The sequence below is a fragment of the Equus caballus genome, chromosome 12, assembly GCF_041296265.1.
Source record: "Equus caballus isolate H_3958 breed thoroughbred chromosome 12, TB-T2T, whole genome shotgun sequence".
In the NCBI taxonomy this organism is placed as follows: domain Eukaryota; kingdom Metazoa; phylum Chordata; class Mammalia; order Perissodactyla; family Equidae; genus Equus; species Equus caballus.
In genome coordinates, this window is record NC_091695.1 from 38273986 (window position 1) to 38294902 (window position 20917).

The 20917-nt window shown below is 46.2% G+C and overlaps 1 protein-coding gene across 4 annotated transcripts in view; it reads right to left on the reverse strand.

Annotated features, from left to right (window-relative positions):
- Positions 1-5798: 5798 nt before the first annotated feature.
- VWCE (von Willebrand factor C and EGF domains) overlaps positions 5799-20917 on the reverse strand; it is a 35274-nt gene continuing 20155 nt past the window's right edge. For 2 of the 4 annotated variants that reach the window (XM_070228774.1, XM_070228773.1), the window contains exons 16-21: positions 19708-19734; positions 19285-19367; positions 18638-18728; positions 18472-18554; positions 18060-18150; positions 5799-6833 (exon numbers count right to left, since the gene is read on the reverse strand). In XM_070228774.1, coding sequence (XP_070084875.1) covers positions 6205-6833; positions 18060-18150; positions 18472-18554; positions 18638-18728; positions 19285-19367; positions 19708-19734 — 1004 coding nt within the window. In that variant the 3' untranslated portion in view covers positions 5799-6204. The remainder of the gene's footprint in view (positions 6834-18059; positions 18151-18471; positions 18555-18637; positions 18729-19284; positions 19368-19707; positions 19735-20917) is intronic. The other 2 variants (XM_001915958.6, XM_070228775.1) reach the window with 1 other exon arrangement.

Genomic DNA, 20917 nt, shown 5'->3' on the forward strand with positions numbered 1-20917 from the left:
GACTGAGTCTTTCCTGCCGCTTCGCAGGAAGATCTGGCCTCAGTTCTCCCCCTTGTAGATGTGCGTAATTCTCCTGATTGTTCTTCCTGTGGGATCGTGGAGGTGGGATCTTGGCCCTGTTCCCTCTCAGACCAATAATGTAGAATAAAAGCATAGCCTTCTGAAACACGTTTGTGGACTTGCTTCTCTGTCGATATTTCTCCTTCACATTACCAGGCTCAGAACACCAGGGCGGGGGTTGGGGGTGGGCAGAAACGACCGCTAGGACAGCACCACATAGCTCATAAGAGAGCCAGGAAGACGAATGGGCCTCAGCAGGTCTGGCTGTGAGCATCAGGGAAGATGTGGGGACCAGAAATGCCAGGCCCGTTGCCTCCTCATAGAATAGAGCCCCTGAGTTTCTAGTCGAGGGAGGCAACTTCTCATTTCTCCCAAAGCCAATAAGAGATCATGAGAAAAGAAAAGGGTTCAGGGAACATGGCCACTGATGGTGACATTCCTAAGTAAGCCAGACAGGCGGAATTTTCTGGAAGACATGGGCCAGTAGAGGTGACAGAAGCTGACACCCCAAAATCTACCCAGCTACTCTCTGTCACTACCTGGCTGATCCAGACTAACACCTGAGACCCCTCAACAATCTGGATTAAGACACTGAACTGACCCGTCTCCCCATCAGTAATTAAACAGTATGGTTTTCCAGTTCCTGAGCGTTGTGAGATGTGAGGAAGGAACTGAGTGTGCCCATTAGCAAACAGGAACGATTTAGAGCAGAGTTTCTCAGAGTGAGTTTGGTAGAAAACTTCAACGGAAAATAGAGTTTCAAAATAAGCCTGGAATACGCCACATTCTTCAAGGCTCACAAGGCTCCTTTCCAAGCAAATCTCTGAGAAGTCCTGCCGCAAATTGATCTGGTTCACCGTAACTCAGCTTGGCTGGATCCCAGTCCGTCACTTGCTAGTAAACCCATCACAGTCCTGCGCTCCTCGACACCCTCTGTGGGACAGTTCCTATAGCTCCTGCCTCTGCCGACAGCTGGATCCCAGACTGGCCTCTGGAGACACTGGCCTGAGGGCTGCAGCTGGGCCCCCCTGCTGAGAGGGAGTGACTTTGGGTTGCCCAGGACAAGATGGCTTTGGAAACCCTGTGACATCATCCCCCAATTTGTCATTTATCACTCACACAAAGTAAGATGTCAGGGCCTAGAAGGCTTGTGTGAACTCTACCATCCCATGTGCCAGGTCCCCCAGTGTCACTCGTGTCCCCTCTGGCCCATTTTCCCCAGCTGAACAATCTTTTTTTTGAAACATAAATTTGATTGCATCCTTCCCTTGCTTAAAATCTTTAATTAATGCCTTCCCATAGCACTTGGAATAAGACAATGAACCTTTGGTGTGGCTTCTCCATCCTGCATGCTCTGCTCCCTACCTGCCTTCCCTGCCTCACCTTGATCCCTCTTATCCTGAGCTCCCACCACACTGGCCTTCTTCCACCTCCTCAAATACCCAAATTTCTCCAACTCCAGACCTTTCACACACTTCTCCCTTTGGGTTGCTGTTCCCTTTTTCTACCATTCTGCAGATCTCAGCTTAAATGTCACCTCCCTGTGAGGCCTACCCAGACCACCCTCTCGCAGACCCCGGCCCTCATTTCCTTCATGGCACTGGGGGCATCGATAATCACGCATTCTTGGGAGCACTTGTTTCGGATCCTCCAGGGCAGGGACTGTGATCCTTGAACTGTTGGGGCCACAGGAACAGAGCAGGGCCTGCCACATAGCAGATGCACAATAAATATTTGTTGACTGAGTGATGAATTGGAGATGAATTTTTAAAAGGCAAAAACTGGGATAAGATGAGAGAGTGGATCTGATTCGACTGAGGTCATGCTTAAGACAACAGATGCCTCTGTTCCCACCCCCACTGGATTCTGTCCCAGTCATATTTGGCCCTGGGACAAACAGGTGCACTTCTCAGGTTTCTGGAGAGGAATTTCATGGTGTCCAGGCTCCTTTGCTGGGTTTGTGTTTCTGACATTTTCCAAGCGCCCACCATGCCCCAAGCAGGGGATGCAGGCACGTCTTCCCGGCCCCTTCCTGTCCTCCTGGTCCTGGCCACACCCTTCCTTCCTCCCCCACAGCTGCAGCTCAGACTCTCCCTCCCAGCCCCTCTCCTGCTACCTCACACCCTGGGATTCCTGGATCCAGACAGCACCTAAAGAGTCTCCCCACTCAACAGACCATTTGGACTGGAAAACCCTGTGCTAACATATCCGCTCTGACGTTTCCTGCTTTGCTCCACAAGGTAAGATGGACTCACCTCCCTCCTCTCCAGGCTCAGGCCTCCTCTCCATCCTTCTTTCTCCATTTCCTCAGAGCCTCAGGGTCTAAGCTCAGCTCATCCATCCTTTCATTCCCAGTTGTCCAGGAGTGTTATTTTCATCTCACAGTTCTCTGCTCCACTCATCCACGGAACCCAGACCCTCCCCGAATGCAGATTCTCTCGAAGCTCTGGTGGGAGCATAAACCAGTACAACCCCTAAGGAGCACCATTTGGCAATATCTATCTAAATTAGAATCATATATATTTTGGGCCCAATAACTTCACCTCTGGGATTTCCTCTTAAAGCTACACTTGCACACGTGCAAAATGATCTAAGTCCAAGCTTATTCTTTGTAGCGTCTTTTCCAAGAGCAAGATTTGAAACAACCCAAATGTCCACCCCCAGGAGATGGTTAAACATCTTACAGTGCATGCATGCGAGGAGCCACTACACAACTGTAAAAGGGAAAAAATGAGCATGCTTGCCAGGTGCTTGGGATGGAAAGATCTCCCGAAGAGACTGTTAGGTGAAGAAAAAACAAAAACAAAAAGAGGTGACACCAGGGCCTATGGTCTGCTATCTTTGCATTATAAAGAAAAGAATAAGATGTGCCTGCATATACATAAAGGAGCTAAGAGAGGATGATCAAGAACCAGCGATCATAGAACAGAGAAGGGGGACCGCATAGATGCGGCATGGGACAGACTTCTCAGTGAATACCCTTTTACATATTTTTAGTTCTAATGACGTGATGGATGTGCTACATGTTCAAAACAAGTTACTGAAAGGTGCTTTCAACCTCTGAAAGTTTATCCTAAGTAGAAACCCACGTGGTTTGTCTTCAGGCCCTTCAATCTAACAACCTTCAAAATCAGGTCTCTGGAGCCGGGTCTGATGGTCTGGTCCTTAGGGGACTTCCAAGGTCCAGAGAACCTGAGACGAGGGAACAGGCTTCCCCACACTCTCCCCATCCTCCACTGCTTCTCAGACCCTAAATGTGGAGTCTTAGGTAAGCGAAAGAACAAATACCCCTGCTTGTTGGAGCCCAGGTTGCCTAGACTCAGACCAGCTCACCTTGTTCATTAACAGCACTACGCGCCCATTTGGGGTCTCGAAGGGGGTCCTCCAGCCTCCAGGAGCCAGCCCTGGGCAGCAGCTGTGCATAGTGTGCCTTATTGTGGGGAGAACATGTTCCTACCAAGTTGGATCCCAGTGGGGCCTCCCACATGTCACAACGACACAGCATGCACTGGGGGAAGGAGGACAGCTCCGAGCCCCCAGGCGACCTGAGAAGGGACTGTGTTGGCCACAGTGTGAGGAAGTGGGAGCCCTGGTCCAGCAGGAGGGCCTCTGTAGACAGCTCCTGCCCCTCTTCCCCAGGCCTCCTGTGCCAGGGAGCGAGCAGACAGGATGCAGGCTGGATCCTTAATCCTGGAAAACCAACAGCCCACGAGCAAGAGTGAGGTCCTCAGGCCCTTGAGGGGACAATTCTGAGGCGTGTGCTATGTGGTCTCCCAGAGGGTCCGAGGAAGGACTGGGTGCCAATTTCCCGCAGCAGTGTCCCGCTCCTAAAGGCACCGTGATTGGTTTTCTGTGCTTCTCTGTCTCACCTCCCCCTCCCTCAAGCTCCCAGGGACCACCTCCCAGGCCAGCGACTCTCACCTAGATATTGATCTCTGGGTCTCCTCTTGGGGGAGGACCAAACTAAGGTAAAGTGGTCATAGTGCCCACCATCAACTGTGGTTGTCAGTGGTCTCTCTGAAACTCCAACAAGAAGAACCCAACCAGGTGGGATGTGAAGGAAAAAGGCCTGAGTGGGAGTCAGAAAACGGAGCACACCTCCCAGCTCAGCCCTCAGAGTCTGTGCAGCCTGAGATCTAACCTCTCTGGGCCTGTGTGGTCTCAGCTGTAAAGAGCAGGTAGCTCACAAATAAGCCTGTTCTGAAACTTGGACCAACTTTGGGAAAACGTTTACTGCTGTCCTCCCATCCCCTCCACCGGCCGGCTTCTTTTAACAGTCACAGTGAATGTCATTTACTTCAGTTCTGTGCAGAGGGGAGAGTACTATTAAAACTTGAATCCCATCCTTTACACTACAGAGGGACAGCGATGAGAAAATTGGCACTGACTTTCAGGCACTACCCTGTTGACAGCTGGCTTGTTGAGAAGTTGCAACGTGGAGGCAGCCAATGTTCTGTACTTTCATCCTGAAACTAGATCTCAGGTGGATCGTGAAGCTGGGTGGGCAGCACAGGGTCACAGGCACAAACCATGGAGACTGATGGAGGCATGACCACATGCCTTGGGCACAACTCCATGAGGTAGGACAACTATGATCCCATTATACTCTTGAGGGACCTGAGAAGGAAGGTCCCACGGCTCATCACAGCTGAATATGGCTCAAAGCTGGGTTTCATGGCACCCCAGACCTCACACTTTAGAACCACCCTTTGTGGCTTACTGGGCAAAATGGTCTCGAAGCCCTTTGCATCTCTGAAGTCTTTGGTTTCCATCCTCCTAACTCCAAATTCATTATTCTAGCAACCACACTTGGATTAGGACCCAATTTCTACACTAACGTCTCGGCTGCATACCCCAGATGGCCTTTGCAGCCAGCAACCACTGCAGACACTTCACCCTAGGAGATGGGGTGAGCAGCAGGTCAGACAAGAGCCAAGAGGAACGTGGCCTGGGTGAATGTGGGTGAGTCTGTGCAGTGGGGGCTGCAGAATGAACTGGGTTTCAGTGGTAGCAAGTTGGTGACCTGGTGACAGCATAGCTCTGTTTCCCATCCCCATCTCACTTCCTCCCATTAATGACAGCACTGTCCACTTTCCATCTGTCATGCAAACTGGGCTCCCCCATCCAGATCCTCCTTCAGGACTGATGAATTTATCCCCACAGCATCTGGGAAGGTTGTTGGCTGACAGCTCTTGGCCATCAGTCCTCAGTAGGAATTGACTTGGCTGAAGGGAGCTCCTTGCCCAAGGTCATGCCCCTTTCCTGGAGCAGCCCAGACAGAATGACTGGTCAACATGGGGACACAATGCCCTGTCTCCTTGCCCCAACTCAGGAAAACTCTGAAGGGCCATCCCAGCCTCAGAGCTCCCACACGGGGTTGGCTGAGGCCTTGGGACCAGAGGGCAGCCCAACTTCTTCTCCTGCTTCCTTCCCTCTCGCCCTCAGGTACTAATGCTGAGCGCATCCCTAGACGCTGCCTGCCTGCTGTTCCAGCTCAGAGGTTCCCTCCCAGGAACCCAACCTGCAGAGCCTGCTCCATTGGTCTTTTCCCTTCTCACTTGGAGTCTCCCAGCATCAAAGCCACCAGGTGTTTCCATAAGACCTCTCCCAACCCAGCCTGTTGGTTCAGGCTTTGCTCCAAACCTGGGGAGTTGCCGTAGGGTGCCGGTTTACCCGCTGTGGGCTTGGAGTGAAGTTCTCCCACCTTTCCAACAGCGAGAGTGAATCAGGAGGCAGCCTAGGGGACTGAGACGTCCTTTAATCAGGAAATCTCAGGGAAGGATGCAGGACGGCTGATGGCACAATCCTGCTGGAATCCCAGGGCCTCCCTGCTCTCCTCCTCCAGAGCAGGAGCTCAGCAGCCCCACGTTTCTCCAGAGACAAGTCAGCCAGGTTGCCCAAGGAGGATGCTGCCCGTGGAGAACGCATTTGCTCCATTCTCACAGCACATTCCAAATGCTTCTTGAGAATAAGATTCCATCCGGCCGTGGGTATTTTCCATCCCCTCCAGGAGCCCTGTGGGAGTGAGCCTCCAGCATCAGCAGCCTCACTGGCCCCTGGAGTCTCCATGTAAAGTCCCAGGACCACTGGCAGAGGGTCCTTTGTTCACCGTCTCTTGGGCACGGCCCTGAAGTGGAGGCCTGCTCACCCAGTGGACTCCTCCTCCCTAGAAGTCCCCACTGTGGGCTGCTGGGGGCTGGAGCTGTCAGCCACGCCTGCAGAGAGTCTGGAGGAGGTGAGAGAGAGTCTGCGAGGCCTGAGGAGGGTGACTGGGGTCTTTGAGGGGCTGGGGCCTGTCATGGAAAGGGCTGAAGCTCCAGTCGGGATGGCAACCGGTGGAGAAGACTGTCTGGATGCAGTGTGGTCCCTGGAGGCTGAGGACAAGGGCTCTGGAGTAACAGGAGGTGGCCCAGGAGCCTTGGGAGAGGCTGGAGGTAGAGCGGAGGCTCCTGGAGGGATTGAAGGCTCCGGGGAGGGCCAAGGGGCATGGGAGGCCCTGGGTTCCCCTGTAAACATGCCCCTTGGCCCTGAAGGGAGTGAGGGCGAGGCCTGGGCTCCCAAGGGGCTCATGGGTAAAGTCTGTGTGTTAGACAGGTTCCTTCTTAAGAGGAGCTGGAGGAGGTGGAGCGCTGGCCTCCGAGGCAATACTGCTGGGGGCCCCGGGCAGGAGCTGCAGTTGACGGGGTCCTCGGTGTCTCCACGGGGTCTGCGAGCCGCTTTGCTGAATTCCACGTCTCCATGAGGTGAGAGACCCTGCCTTTCTCCCAGGGAATCTAGAGAGAGATGGGGAAACAAGATGCACAGCAGTTCTGCCTGATGGCTCAGCAGCTCTGGGACGAGTTGCACTGGGGACACATGCCCAAGCTCATCCTCTGAGGGCCCTCGCACACCTGGCAAGGACCAACAGGCTCCTGCCTCCAGGGAGAGAAGACCCAAAAGGAGCTACCAGCAGAGGGAGGTAGTCACCAAAGTGGATTTTCTGGGCATTGGCTGTGCAACCTTGTGTAAGGCACATACCTCCCCTGGGCCTCCATTTCCTCATCTGTAAAATGGGTATATTTATATTGACTGCACAGGGCCACTCTGAGGACTGAATGAAACCATGCGTGGGCAGTTTCAGCCTAAACCCAAATGTCAACTGTGGACTTTAAGTGATAATCATGTGCCCATTTAGGTTCATCAACTGTAATAAATTCACCCTCCAATGTGGGATGGTGATAGTAGGGGAGACAGGGTGGAGGGCTGGGGGCGGGAGGTTATGGAGGCTCTCTGTACCTTCCCCTCAATCTTTCTGTGAATGTATAACAGCTATAAGAAAATAACATCTACTGAAAAAAGTGTTTTTTAAAGTCTCAGCCCAAAGTCTGGCAAATCCTGAGGCCTTAATATACGGAGGAGAGCAAGGAAAGGCAGGAAGAAGGCAGCAAAGGGAGCAGGTGTGACTAGGGGGAGATGGATGATGTCAACACACAAAGAGACTGGAAGGGTTAGAGTGACATCAGCATCATGGCAGAGGGAGCTGTTCCCTTAGTCTGTCCCTGTAAGATCCAATGAAAAGGACATTCATTAACCAACAGAGGATTCCCACACAGCACAACAGGATGTCTGAGAGATCCATGCAGCCAGACATCATAAGGTGGGGGTACTGGAGCCCAGGGAAGCACTGGAAGGAGGTGATCAGGTACCCTCCCCCTCCCCAATGGCAGTGTCTAGGTCACAGATCCTCACATAGCAGCCAGCACCCAACAGTAAGAGGAGGCAGGGGAGCAGGCAGTCCTGCATGTGAATGCTTTCACTTTCGGGCTTGCAGTCTGGCCCACAGGATTGATGGCCACTCAGTAGCACAGCTCAGCCACCACGTGGCACCACCACCAGAGCAGCAGCCCAGGTGAATCCCCTGTGAGCACAGAGCAGGCCTTCACAGGAATGTGAAACAAGGCCCCCCCCACAATCCCAGTGCACCAGCTCGGCCATCCCCAGCCGAGGCAGTGGACCCACATCAGAGCCCTGCACATGCATGTGTGACTCAGCAAGTGGCTGCTGGCAGCGGGAAAATGCAAACAAGCCCTATAGGCACAACTTCCAGGATATGCAGCATGTTGAGAAAACACAGCTCTGGCCCCCTTGCCAGAGGTGGCAGGTGGAATCTGCGACCTGACACTACCACCATGTGCTGGGTAAGGTCCACCTCATCAAACACCATAAAGAACAACATTAACACTGCACAGCAGAAGGAAAATGGTAAGTCTCCAGGAACCAACACTGAACTCACAGAAATTTACAATCTCAATGACAGAGACTTCAAAATTGTTGCCATAAAGAAACTCAATGAGTTACAAGAAAACTCAGAAAGACTGTTCAACGAACTCAAGAATAAAATTAATGAGCAGAAGGAATTCTTCACAAAAGAGATTGAAACCGAAAAAAAGACTGGAAATGCTGGAGATGAAGAACACAATGAATGAGATAAAAAAACATCTAGAAGCTTTAAAAAACAGAACTGACGTTATGGAGGACAGAATTCGTAATTTAGAGGATGGAAATATAGAAAGGCTTCAGGTGGAGGTGGAGAGGGAACTAAGGCTTAAAAAAAAAATGAAGAAATTCTTTGAGAAATACCTGACTCAATTAGGAAATGCAACATAAAGATTACAGGTATTCCAGAGGGAAAAGTGAGGGAGAAAGGGGCAGAGGGCCTCATCAAAGAAATAATAGCTGAGAACTTCCCAAACTTGGGGAAAGAACTGGACTTACAAATAAATGAAGCCATAGAACTCCTAATTACATTAATGCAAAAAGATCTTCTCCAAAGCATCTAGTAGTAAAACTGGCAAAAGCCAATGACAAAGAGAAAATATTAAGGGCAGCAATGCAGAAGAAAATAATCTACAAAGGAACTCCCATCAGGTTTTCAGCAGATTTGTCAGCAGAAACCTTCCAGGCTAGGAGAGAGTGGAATGATATATTCAAAATGTTGAAAGACAAAAACTTACAGCCAAGAATACTCTATCCAGCGAAAACATTCTTCAGATATGATGGAGAAATAAAATCTTTCCCAGACAAACAAAAGCTGAGAGAGTTCATTGCTACAAGACACCCCCCTACAAGAAATGATCAAGAAGTCCCTCATACCTGAAAAAAGAGAAAGGGTTTACAAAGCTTTGAGCAAGAAGATAAATAGACAAAGTCAGAAAACTGCATCTCTCTAGCAGAACAAGTTAGCAAAGACGTAATTACAACGTTAAAGATAAAGGGAAGGAAAGCATCAAAAATAAATATAATCACTTCATTTTAACCACAAACTGACAACACAAAATGGAATAAGTTGTGACAAAAAGAACTTAGTTGGGGAAGAGGAAAGGGATAGAACCTGCTTAGATTAAGGAAATAAGAGGATATGAGAAAACAGACGATGTCATCTATGAGCTCTTTTATACAAACCTCATGATAACCACTAAACAAAAAATCAGAAAAGAGACACGAATGATAAATAAAGAGAAAACCATCATAGAAAATCACCAAACTGAAGTGGCAGTCAGAAATACATGGGAAGAGAAACAAGGGAAATATAGAACAACCAGAAAACAAGGGACAAAATGGCAGCATTAAGCCCTCATATATCAATAATCACTCTAAATGTAAATGGATTGAATTCTCCAATCAAAAGAAATAGAGTGGCTGGATGATTAAAAAACAAGACCCAAGGGGCTGGCCCCATGGCCGAGTGGTTAAGTTTGTACACTCCGCTTTGGCAGCCCAGGGTTTTGCCGGTTCAGAGCCTGGGCGCAGACATGGCACCGCTCATCAGGCCATGCTGAGGTGGCATCCCACATGCCACAACTAGAAGGACCCACAACTAAAATATACAACTATGTACCAGGGGGAATTGAGGAGAAAAAGTAAAAAGAAAAAGAAGATTGGCAACAATTGTTTGGCAACAGGTACCAATCTTTAAAGAAAAATTAAAAAAAAAAAAAACACCAAGATGCAACGATACGCTGCATCCAGGAAACACAGCTCAGCTCTAAAGACAAACGCAGGCTCCGAGTGAAGGGATGGAAGATGATACTCCAAGCAAATGGCAAACAAAAGAAAGCAGGTGTTGCCATACGCCTATCAGACAAAATAGACTTCAAGATTGAAAAGATAACGAGAGACAAAGAGGGGCGGTATATAACAATAAAAGGGACACTCCACCAAGAAGATATAAGATTTATAAATATATATGCACCTAACACGGGAGCAGCAAAGTACATAAAGCAACTATTAATTGACCTAAAAGGAGATATTAATGGCAACACAAGAATAGTAGGGGACCACAGCACTCCACTTACATCAATAGACACATATCCAGACAGAAAGTCAACAACGAAATAATGAAATTAAATGAATAACTAGATCAGATGGACTTAATAGATATATAGAGAACAGTCCATCCAAATCAGAATACACACTCTTCTCAAGTGCACATGGAACATTCTCAAAGATAGACCATATATTGCAAAACAAGTCAAGCCTCAAAAGATTTAGGAAGACTGAAATCATATCAAGCATCTTTTCTGACCATAACATGAGGAAATGAGAGATGAACTATAAGAAAAAAGCTAGGAACGTGACAAACATCTGGAGACTAAACAACATGCTACTGAACAACAAATGGATCATTGAAGAAAGTAAAGGAGAAATCAAAAAACATCTGGAGACAAATAAAAATGAAAATACACCATACCAACTCATATGGGAGGCACCAAAGGGGTCCTAAGAGGGAAATTCATAGCAATACAGGTCCACATGATCTAAAAAGAAAAATGTCAAATAAAGAATCTTAAACTACACCTGACAGAACTAGAAAAAGAAGAACAGGAAAAGCCCAAAGTCAGCAGAAGGAGGGAAATAATAATAATGAGAGCAGATATAAATGAAATAGAAACCAAAAAAACAGTAGAAAGCATCAATGAAACTAAGAGCTAGTTCTCTGAGAAGATAAACAAAATAGACAAACCCTTAACCAGACTCACCAAGAAAAAAAGAGAGAAGGCTCAAATAAATAAAATTAGAAATGAAAGAGGAGAAATTAAAATGGATAACACAGAAATACAAAAGATTACAAGAGAATACTATGAAAAACTATATGCCAACAAATTGGACAACCTAGAAGAAATGGATAAATTCTTCAACTCATACAACCTCTTCAAAACCGAATCAAGAAAAAATAGAGAATCTGAATAGATCAATCACAAGTAAAGAGATTGAAACAGTAATCAAAAACCTCCCAAAAAATAAAAGCCCAGAACCAGACGGCTTCTCTGGAGAATTCTACCAAACATTCAAAGAAGATTTATTACGTATCCTTCTCAAACTATTCCAAAAAATTGAGGAAGACAGAACACTTCCTAACACATTCTATGAGGCCAACATCACCCTGATACTAAAGCCAGACAAGGACAACACAAAGAAGGAAAATTACAGGCCAATATCATTGATGAAAATAGATGGAAAAATCCTCAACAAAATATTGTCAAACTGAATATAGCAATACATTAAAAAGATCATATACTATGATGAAGTGGGATTTATACCAGGGACACAGGGATCCACAAATCAATCAATGTGATACACCACATTGACAAAATGAGGTATAAAAACCACATGATAATCTTAATAGATGCAGAGAAAGCATTTGATAAAATCCAACATCCATTTATGATAAAAACTCTCAATAAAATGGGTATAAAAGGAAATTACCACAACATAATAAAAGCCATATATGAAAAACCCACAGCCAACACCATACTCAATGGGGAAAAACTGAAAGCCATACTTCTGAGAACAGGAACAAGACAAGGGTGCCCACTCTCACCACTCCTATTCAACATAGTACTGGAGGTTTTGGCCAGAGCAAGGAGGCAAGTAGAAGAAATAAAAGGAATCCAAATAGGCAATGAAGAAGTGAAACTCTTGCTGTTAGCAGACAACATGATTTTATATATAGAAAACCCTAAAGAATCCATTGGAAAACTATTAGAAATAATCAACAACTACAGCAAAGTTGCAGGGTATAATATCAACTTACAAAAATCAGCTGCATTTCTACACTCTAATAACGAGCTAACAGAAAGAGAAGTCAAGGATACAATCCCATTTACAATCACAACAAAAAGACTAAAATATCTAAGAATAAATTTAACCAAGGAGGTGAAAGACCTATACAATGAAAACTATAACACATTATTGAAAGAAATCAACGATGACAGAAAGAAATGGAAAGATAGTCCATGATCATGGATTGGAAGAATAAACATAGTTAAAATGTCCAAATTACCTAAAGCAATCTACAGATTCAATGCAATCGCAATCAGAATCCCAATGACATTCTTCACGGAAATAGAACAAAGAATCCTAAAATTCATATAGGGCAACAAAAGACCCCAAATAGCCAAAGCAATCCTGAGAAAAAAGAACAAAGCTAGAGGCACCACAATCCCTGACTTCAAAATATGCTAGAAAGCCATAGTAATCAGAAGAGCATGGTACTGGTACAAAAACAGACACACAGGTCATTGGAACAGAACTGAAAACCCAGAAACAAAACTACACATCTACAGACAGCTAATCTTTGACAAAGGAACCAAGAACATATAATGGAGAAAAGAAAGTCTCTTCAATAAATGGAGTTGGGAAAACTGGACAGCCACATGCAAAAGAATGAAATTAGGCCATTATCTTGCACCATAGACAAAAATTAACTCAAAATGGATTAAAGACTTGAAGGTAAGATGTGAAACCACAAAGCTCCTTCAAGAAAATATAGGGAGTACACTCTTTGACATCGGTCTTAGAAGGATCTTTTTGAATACCATGTCTACTCAGGTGAGAGGAAAAAAGAAGCAAGTAAACAAGTGGGACTTCATCAAACTAAAGAGCTTCTGCAAGACAAAGGAAACCAGGAATAAAACAAAAAGACAACCCACAACTGGGGAAAAATATTTGCAAATCATATATCCAACAAGGGGTTAATCTCCATAATATATAAAGAACTCACACAACTCAACAACAAAAAAAACAAACAATCCAATCAAAAAATTGGCAGAAGAGGAGACATGAACAGACATTTCTCCAAAGAAGATATACTGATGGCCAATAGACACATGAAAAGATGCTCATCATCGCTGATCATCAGGGAAATGCAAATCAAAACTACACTAAGATATCACCTTACACCCGTTAGAATGACAAAAATATGTAAAACTAATAGCAACAAATGTTGGAGAGGTTGCGCAGAAAAAGGAACCCTCATACACTGCTGGTAGGAATGCAAACTGGTGCAGCCACTATGGAAAACAGTATGGAGATTCCTCAAAAACCTAAAAATAGAACTACCATACGATCCAGCCATCCCACTACTGGGTATTTATCCAAAGAGCCTGAAGTCAGCAATCCCAAAAGTCCTGTGCACCCCAATGTTTATTGCAGCACTGTTTACAATAGCCAAGACGTGGAAGCAACCTAAGTGCCCATCAACAGACAAATGGATAAAGAAGATGTGGTACATATATACAATGGAATACTACTCAGCTGCAAAACAGAACAAAATCATTCCATTTGCAATAACATGGATGGACCTTGAGAGAATTATGTTAAGTGAAATAAGCCAGCGAGAGAAAGATAATCTGTGTATGACTCCACTCATATGAGGAATTTAAAACTATGGACCAAGAACAGTTTAGTGGATACCAGGGAAAAGGTAGGGTGGGGGGTGGGCAGAAAGGGTGAAGTGGTGCACCTACAACATGACTGACAAACATTAACGTACAACTGAAATTTCACAAGATTGTAACCTATCAATAACTCAATAAAAAAAAATAATAACAAAAAAAAATAGGGAAGAGCAATGAATTTGTAAATATTTTTTGTGGGTTTTCCACCGCACCGAACTCTTACTCCAGTATCTTTTTCACCAACACTTTGTTAAGAAAGTTTGAAACACTCATTTTACTGCAAAAAAAAAAAAAAAAAATGGCAGAAGATATGAACAGGTATTTTTCCAAAGAAGATATACAGATGGTCAATAGGCACATGAAAAGATGTTCAACATCACTAATTATTAGGGAAATGCAGATAAAAACTACAATGAGATATCACCTGACGCCTGTTAGAATGGCGATAATTACCAAGACAAAAAATAACAAATGTTGGAGAGGGTGTGGAGAAAAAGGAACCCTCATACAGTGCTGGTGGGAATGCAAACTGGTGCAGCCACTATGGAAAACATTATAGAGATTTCTCAAAAAATTAAAAAGAGAAATACCATATGACCCAGCTATCCCACTACTGGGTATTTATCCAAAGAACTTGAAATCAACAATTCAAAGAGGGGCCGGCCCCGTGGTCGAGTGGTTAAGTTCACATGCTTCACTTCGGCGGCCCAGGGTTTCGCTGGTTCAGATCCTGGGCGCAGACATGGTATGGCTCATCAAGCCACCCTGAGGCGGCATCCCATATGCCACAGCTAGAAGGACCCACAACTAAAACAAATATACAACTATGTACCGGGCGCGCTTTGGGGAGAAAAAGGAAAAATAAAATCTTTAAAAAAAAAAAAAAAATACAAAGAGACTCATGCCCTATGTTCACTGCAGCATTATTCACAATAGCCAAGATGTGGAAGCAACCCAAGTACCCATAGACTGATGATTGGATAAAGAAGATGTGGGGTATATATATATATATATATATATACAATAGAATACTTTTCAGCCATAAAAAAAAGAGAAAATTGTCCCACTTGCAACAACATGGATAGACCTTAAGGGTTTTATGTTAAGTGAAATAAGCCAGGCAGAGAAAGACAAACACCGTATGATTTCAGTCACATGTGGAAGATAAACACATGGATAAAGACAACAGATTATTGGTTACCAGAGGGGTTGGAGATGGGCAAAAGGGTTAAAGGGGCACACTTCTATGGTGATGGATAAAAATTAGAGTATTGGTGGTGAGCACGATGCAGTCTATACAGAAACTGATATCTAATGATGTACACCTGATATTACACAATGCTAGAAACCATTATAACCTCAATGAAATAACTGAAAGGAAAAAAAAGAACAGGTGTGACCAGGGAGGAGACGGATGTCGTCAACACAAAGAAACTGGAATGATTACATCTTAAAAATCATCAAAAGGACAGTCGTACAACTCTGTGAATATACCTAAAACCACCAAATTGTATACTTGGAGTGTGCAAATCATATGGTATGTGAATTATCCCTCAAGAAAGCGTTATATTTTTTTAAATTATACAAAGGAAACAATTCATACTCTATTTCAATAAAAAGTGGTTTCTCCTTAAAAGGAGCTCTCGTTAGGAAGAGGTGCACGGTGAAGAGAGCTGAGGCAATGTGTTCCAGAAGGAGCCAGGCTCTGTATTCCCCTCTTGGGCCCTCAGTTTCCCCATCTGGAGGCAGGAGAGCACAGGGGGAAAGAGCGTGAGGTAAGGAACTAGAGAAACCTGGGCTTCAGTCCACCACCAACTAGAGCGAGACCTAACTTCTTTGAGCTTCCATTTCCCCATCTGCAAAATGGAGGTGATAACAGCAGGCACACTTGAAGATTCCAGGGAGCATTTAAATGCGGTAATACAGGTAAAATGCTCTGGACACTGCCTGGCACCTGAGCTCGATGATGAGTCTCGAGACAGCAGGGGGAATACTGTCTCTCAGCTTGCAGAGGAGTCTGTGGAGGTTAAAGTGGAGTAGACCTGCAAAGCTCTCAGCAGTTCCCAACACAGTGTCCGCACGGGCTCAGGATGTTTCAGCCCCACTAGTCCTGACAGCAGTGATCCATCCACAGATCTGAGGAGCTGCCCTCAACAGACAACGTCCTCTTCAAAACGTCAAGGGAGTTAAACAGATATTTGACACAAGACGAAAGCCAGGCCACAAATCAGTGGAAAAATTCACTGCCTTCCTGGAAGTTTAAAAAACCTTAAACGGCCACAGTGAAGGTACTTTATGAACATGTTAAACTGGAAAAATTGAATTGAAAACATGTAGTGTAGAGTTGGTGGGGATATGAGGAACCAGCTGCATCACTGTAGTTTCCTCTTTCTCCAGGTCTCCCGTCTGGTAAAGTGCCGTCACGTTGTAGGAGGTACTAAGCCACTCACTTACTCCACCTACTGACCACAGGGTCTGGAGACAAGTCACAAAATTTGAAAAGAATGTTGTCTGACCAACGATTTTTCACAGTAGGTCCATTATGGATAGGAAAAAAAAAAGAAAGAAAGAAACCACTTTAATATCACCCAAAAGGCAGGGGGTAAAAAAACCAGAATATTTGGGAGCTTTTTTAAATGGCCAGCAGTGGGCCACTTCAATACTTTGAAACTGTGTGACCACAGGTTGTCTGTTTCTTGTTTATACCTCTGCAAAAAGGTCATGGAAAAACATGATGGAGAAAGACAAACAGATGAGAATAATTTTCAGGAGTCAGTGCAGCATAACAGCTAAAAGCATGGACTCTGGGTTCAAATCCTGGCTCTACTGCCAATCAGCTGTGTGACCTTGAACACCTCTCTTCACCTCTCTGTGCCTCAGTTTCCTCACCTGGAAAATGGGGATGATAACAGTACCTATCTCAAAGAGTTGCTGTGAAAAGGGAACGAAATAAGACATGTAAAGACATACAGACGCATGACAGGAACACAGGAAGGTGCTTAATGTCACAAATCATCAGGGAAATGCAAAATCAAAACCACAATAAGATATCACTTCACACCTGTCAGAACGGCTATCATCAAAAAGACAAGTGATAACAAGTGTCGGTGAGGATGTGGAGAAAAGGAAAACTCGTGTGCACTGTTGGTAGGAATGCAAATTGGTACAGTCACTATGACCAACACTACGGAGCTTCCTCAAAAATTTACAAATTTTTTTGTAACTACCATATGATTCAGCACTTCTGGATGTTTATCCCGAGAAAATGAAAACACTAACTCGAAAAGACATCTGGATTCCCATGTTCATTGCAGCATGATTGTCAATAGCCAAGATACGGAAACAGCCTAACCTGGATGAAGAAGATGTGGTACATATACACAATAGAATGCTACTCAGCCATAAAAAGACAAAATTGTGCCATCTGCAACAACATGGATGGACTTGAAGGCATTGCGCTAAGTGAAAATCAGACAGAGAAAGACCAACACCGTATGATCTCACTTACATGCGGAATCCGAAAAACAAAAAACTCAGTTCACAGATACAGAGAAGAGAGTGGTGGTTGCCAGAGGCGGAGGAGGGGTGGGGGGGAAATGAGTGAAGAGGGTCAGATGGTACAAACTTCCAGTTATAAAATAAATAAGTCATGGAGATGTCGTGTACAGCGTGGTGACTACAGTTACTAATACTGTATTGTATATTTGAAAGTTACGATGAGAGTAGAGGAAATTCTCATCATAAGAAAAAATAACTTTGTAACTACTAGATTTATTGTGGTGATCATTTCGAAAGATACAAATTTGGAGTCATTACGTTGTACACCTGAAACTAATATCATGTTCTATGTCAATTATACCTCAATAAAAAAAAGAGCAAAAAAATAGATATATCACGTTCCCTGACACATGAAAGTACTCGATACATACTAACAATTACTCTTCTGCAAAGCTGACTCAGTTCCTAAATTCTAAGTCTTAAAAATGGAAGAAAGCAGAGAAAGAGATTAAGGAAGGAGGTAACGAGGAAGCAAAAGGAACAGTAAACACACTTGTCAGATGGCACATCGTGGTGTGGCATAAGGAGCACTGAGGAGGGTCAGCAAGCCCAGGCATGGGTGTGGGCTCAGCAAAGGCTGGCTGTGTGACAGTGAGCAAGGCACGTTCCCTCTCTGAGCCTGGGTTTCTCACATCCAGCCCTTTACAAGTTCTATGTTTCTGGAGAGAAGAGCAAAGCGGTAGAAGACGGTAGCGAAGCTCTAGGACCCAGACGCCCACTTACCCGAGCAAGAGGGGCAGCAGTCCCCGGGGGGCACGGAGGGGTCGGAGCAGGCCGGCTGGCAGGGGATCCTCTCACAGGTCACCTCTCCCAGCTGAGGAAGCAGAAGGACACACACGAGGAAGCCCAGGGCATCTCATCTGCCCAGAGCAGCCCCCGCAAGGGACCCACAGAAACATCCCAGAACAGTGGCTGCAGTGCCTCATGAAGCCAAACACAGCGGGGCCACCTTAAGGAAACCCCAAAGAGGGAGGGGACCGGCAAATCCACGGGTATGCCAGCAGGTGATAAAGTTGAAGAACCACAGAAGGAAGCTGGGCTTCCGTTGGCTAAGGGGCTCCGAGTTTTGCAAAGGGACGAGAGGCAAGAAGGAGCCTCTGGCCGCGCAGCTCCAGGTGTCCCAGAGCCAGCTCACCTGGCACGTGCACTGGGTACAGGGCTCATCGTCCAGGGTGAACACCTGCCCATTCACCACCTTCCTTCCCTCATAGTTGCAGTCTGCAGGGGCAGAGGACACAGGGGCGCGTGAGCGCCAAGGCCCACCCAGGGGCCTCGAAGGTGGGGCAGCCGGTCCCACTCACCTCGGCACACGGGGCAGCACTCGCCATCAGGGTGGAAAGGGTAGGTGCAGGTGACGGGACAGTCCACGGGCGAGCAGGCCACTGAGCCCAGCTGCAGGACACAGAAAACGCACAAGGCCCCTTCGTTATGGGCGGCTAATGGGACTCTCGGGAAAGACAGGTCACACAGCCATTGAGTGCCCTTCAGAGCCACATGGTCATCTCCCTGTGCCTCGGCTCCCACCTAGCAGATGGAGATGATGGTGGTACCCAAAGATAGGATTCTCGTGCTGATGGAGTTCATGCATCTGAGGGGCTGAAAGCAGGGACCGGCACAGTGAGAACTCGGTAATGTGAGTTTATTAAAGATGCCAGTACCAAGTCCTGGGCTTGCGTCCTTCACCTGCACCCCCAGGAAGAACCCCTGGGCCACACTGTACACCGTAAGGAGCCGGCCCCCAAGATGCCCCTGGTCACCCAGAAGCAGAGGATTTTTGCTGGCAGGGCAAAGATGCACCCTGGGCGGGGCTGGACAGAGCTGACTTTCACCATGACCCAGAAGTGACCTTTCTCTTGGAGGCCTCTGGATTTTGCCTCCAGGGTTCAGGAGCTGATGGCAGTCCCTAGGGAGTTTCCGCAGACAGGGTTCAGGTCTGAGTGGTCCGTACCAGGCAGATGCAGCTCAGACACGGGTCCAGCACAGACGGGAAAGTCTGGTTGTTGTAGAAGATTCTGCCTGTGTAGGTGCAGCCTGGCAGAGAGAGCACGAGGTGAGCGCCGGCCAGTGACCAGGCTCCCGCCAAGGCGAAGCTCCACAGCTTATCTGGGTAGCAAAGGTCAGGCTAACTGGCTCCCCAGGCAGGCACCCCAGGGTTGGGGAAGAGACACAACACACGTCTGGATTGGGTGCTGACTTTTTCCATGCTGGATTCAGCAAGGGGATCAAAGTGTCTTCATTTCAGGGTTCTCCCCACAGCAGCCTCAGGCCAGAGGAACTGGGAGACACTACTCGGGTGCCAGGCACCACGGCCATCCTCTCTGCTCCTCCCCGCTCAGCCAAACCCCAGACCTTCCAGAACCTTCCCCCATACCTCTCCCGTCTCTGCTTCTCATGCCACCTTGATGACATTTATCACATACGGGCCAGTATGGAAGCAGGTAATGGGAGAGTAGGGAAATATTTTATAAGAAAAAAATATATATGTATTATATGTTAGATATAGATATCTGTTATAGATACAGATGTACAGATACAGACACATAGACATAGACATACAGATTTAGATACTGGTATATAACGAAAAGGGACTAGAGAGGCTGGCCCCATGGCTGAGTGGTTAAGATTGTGTGCTCCGCTTTGGCAGTCTGGGGTTGGCCAGTTCAGATCCTGGGCACAGACCTACACACCACTCATCAAGCCATGCTGTGGTGGCATCCCACATAGAAAAACTAGAATGACCTACAACTAGGCTATACAACCATGTACTGGGGCTTTGGGGAGAAAAAAAAAGAGGAAGATGGGCAACAGATGTTAGCTCAGGGCCAATCTTCTTTAAAAAAAAAAAAAGAATGAACTTCGCATCCTTCCTCCCCACCGAAAAAAAAGGGACTAGAAAGACAAAACTATGAGGTTAAAAGTGATCTGGGACCCTTTTTATTTTTTTTTTTGATTTCTGTATTTTCTAAATGTTCTATAATAAAATATTACTTTTGAAATCATGGAAAAGGCAAAAATTACCATTAAACATAAAGTGTAGGGGGCTGGCCTGGTAGCAGAGCAGTTAAGTTCACACGCTCCGCTTCAGTGGCCCAGGGTTCGTGGGTTCGGATTCAGGCATGGACCTACACACTGCTCATCAAGCCATGCTGTGGTGGAGTCCCACATACAAAATAGAGGAAGACTGGCACAGATGTTAGCTCAGGGACAGTCTTCCTCAAGCAAAAAGAGGAAGATTGGCAACAAATGTTAGCTCAGGGCCGATCTTCCTCATCAAAAAAATAAATAAAGTATCATTTTTATTCTGTCTCCCTGTTCTCTGACCACAAGTATGGTTCCTTTACCTTCCCCCACCCCCACATAGGCTGTGAGCTCTGCATATCTTCATAGCTGCTTCCAGCACCCAGACTGGGCCTGCCTTGGGCAAATGGACATCTCTGAGCCTCAGTTTTCTCACCTGTAAAATGGGGTTGCCCCTTGGGGTTGTTGTGAGGATGACCTGAGGTGAAGAATGTGTGGTGCTTTCCCCAGAGGAGCCTGGATGCGGGGGCTCCCCGAGAAGCCCTGCTTGTTGGACCACCCCC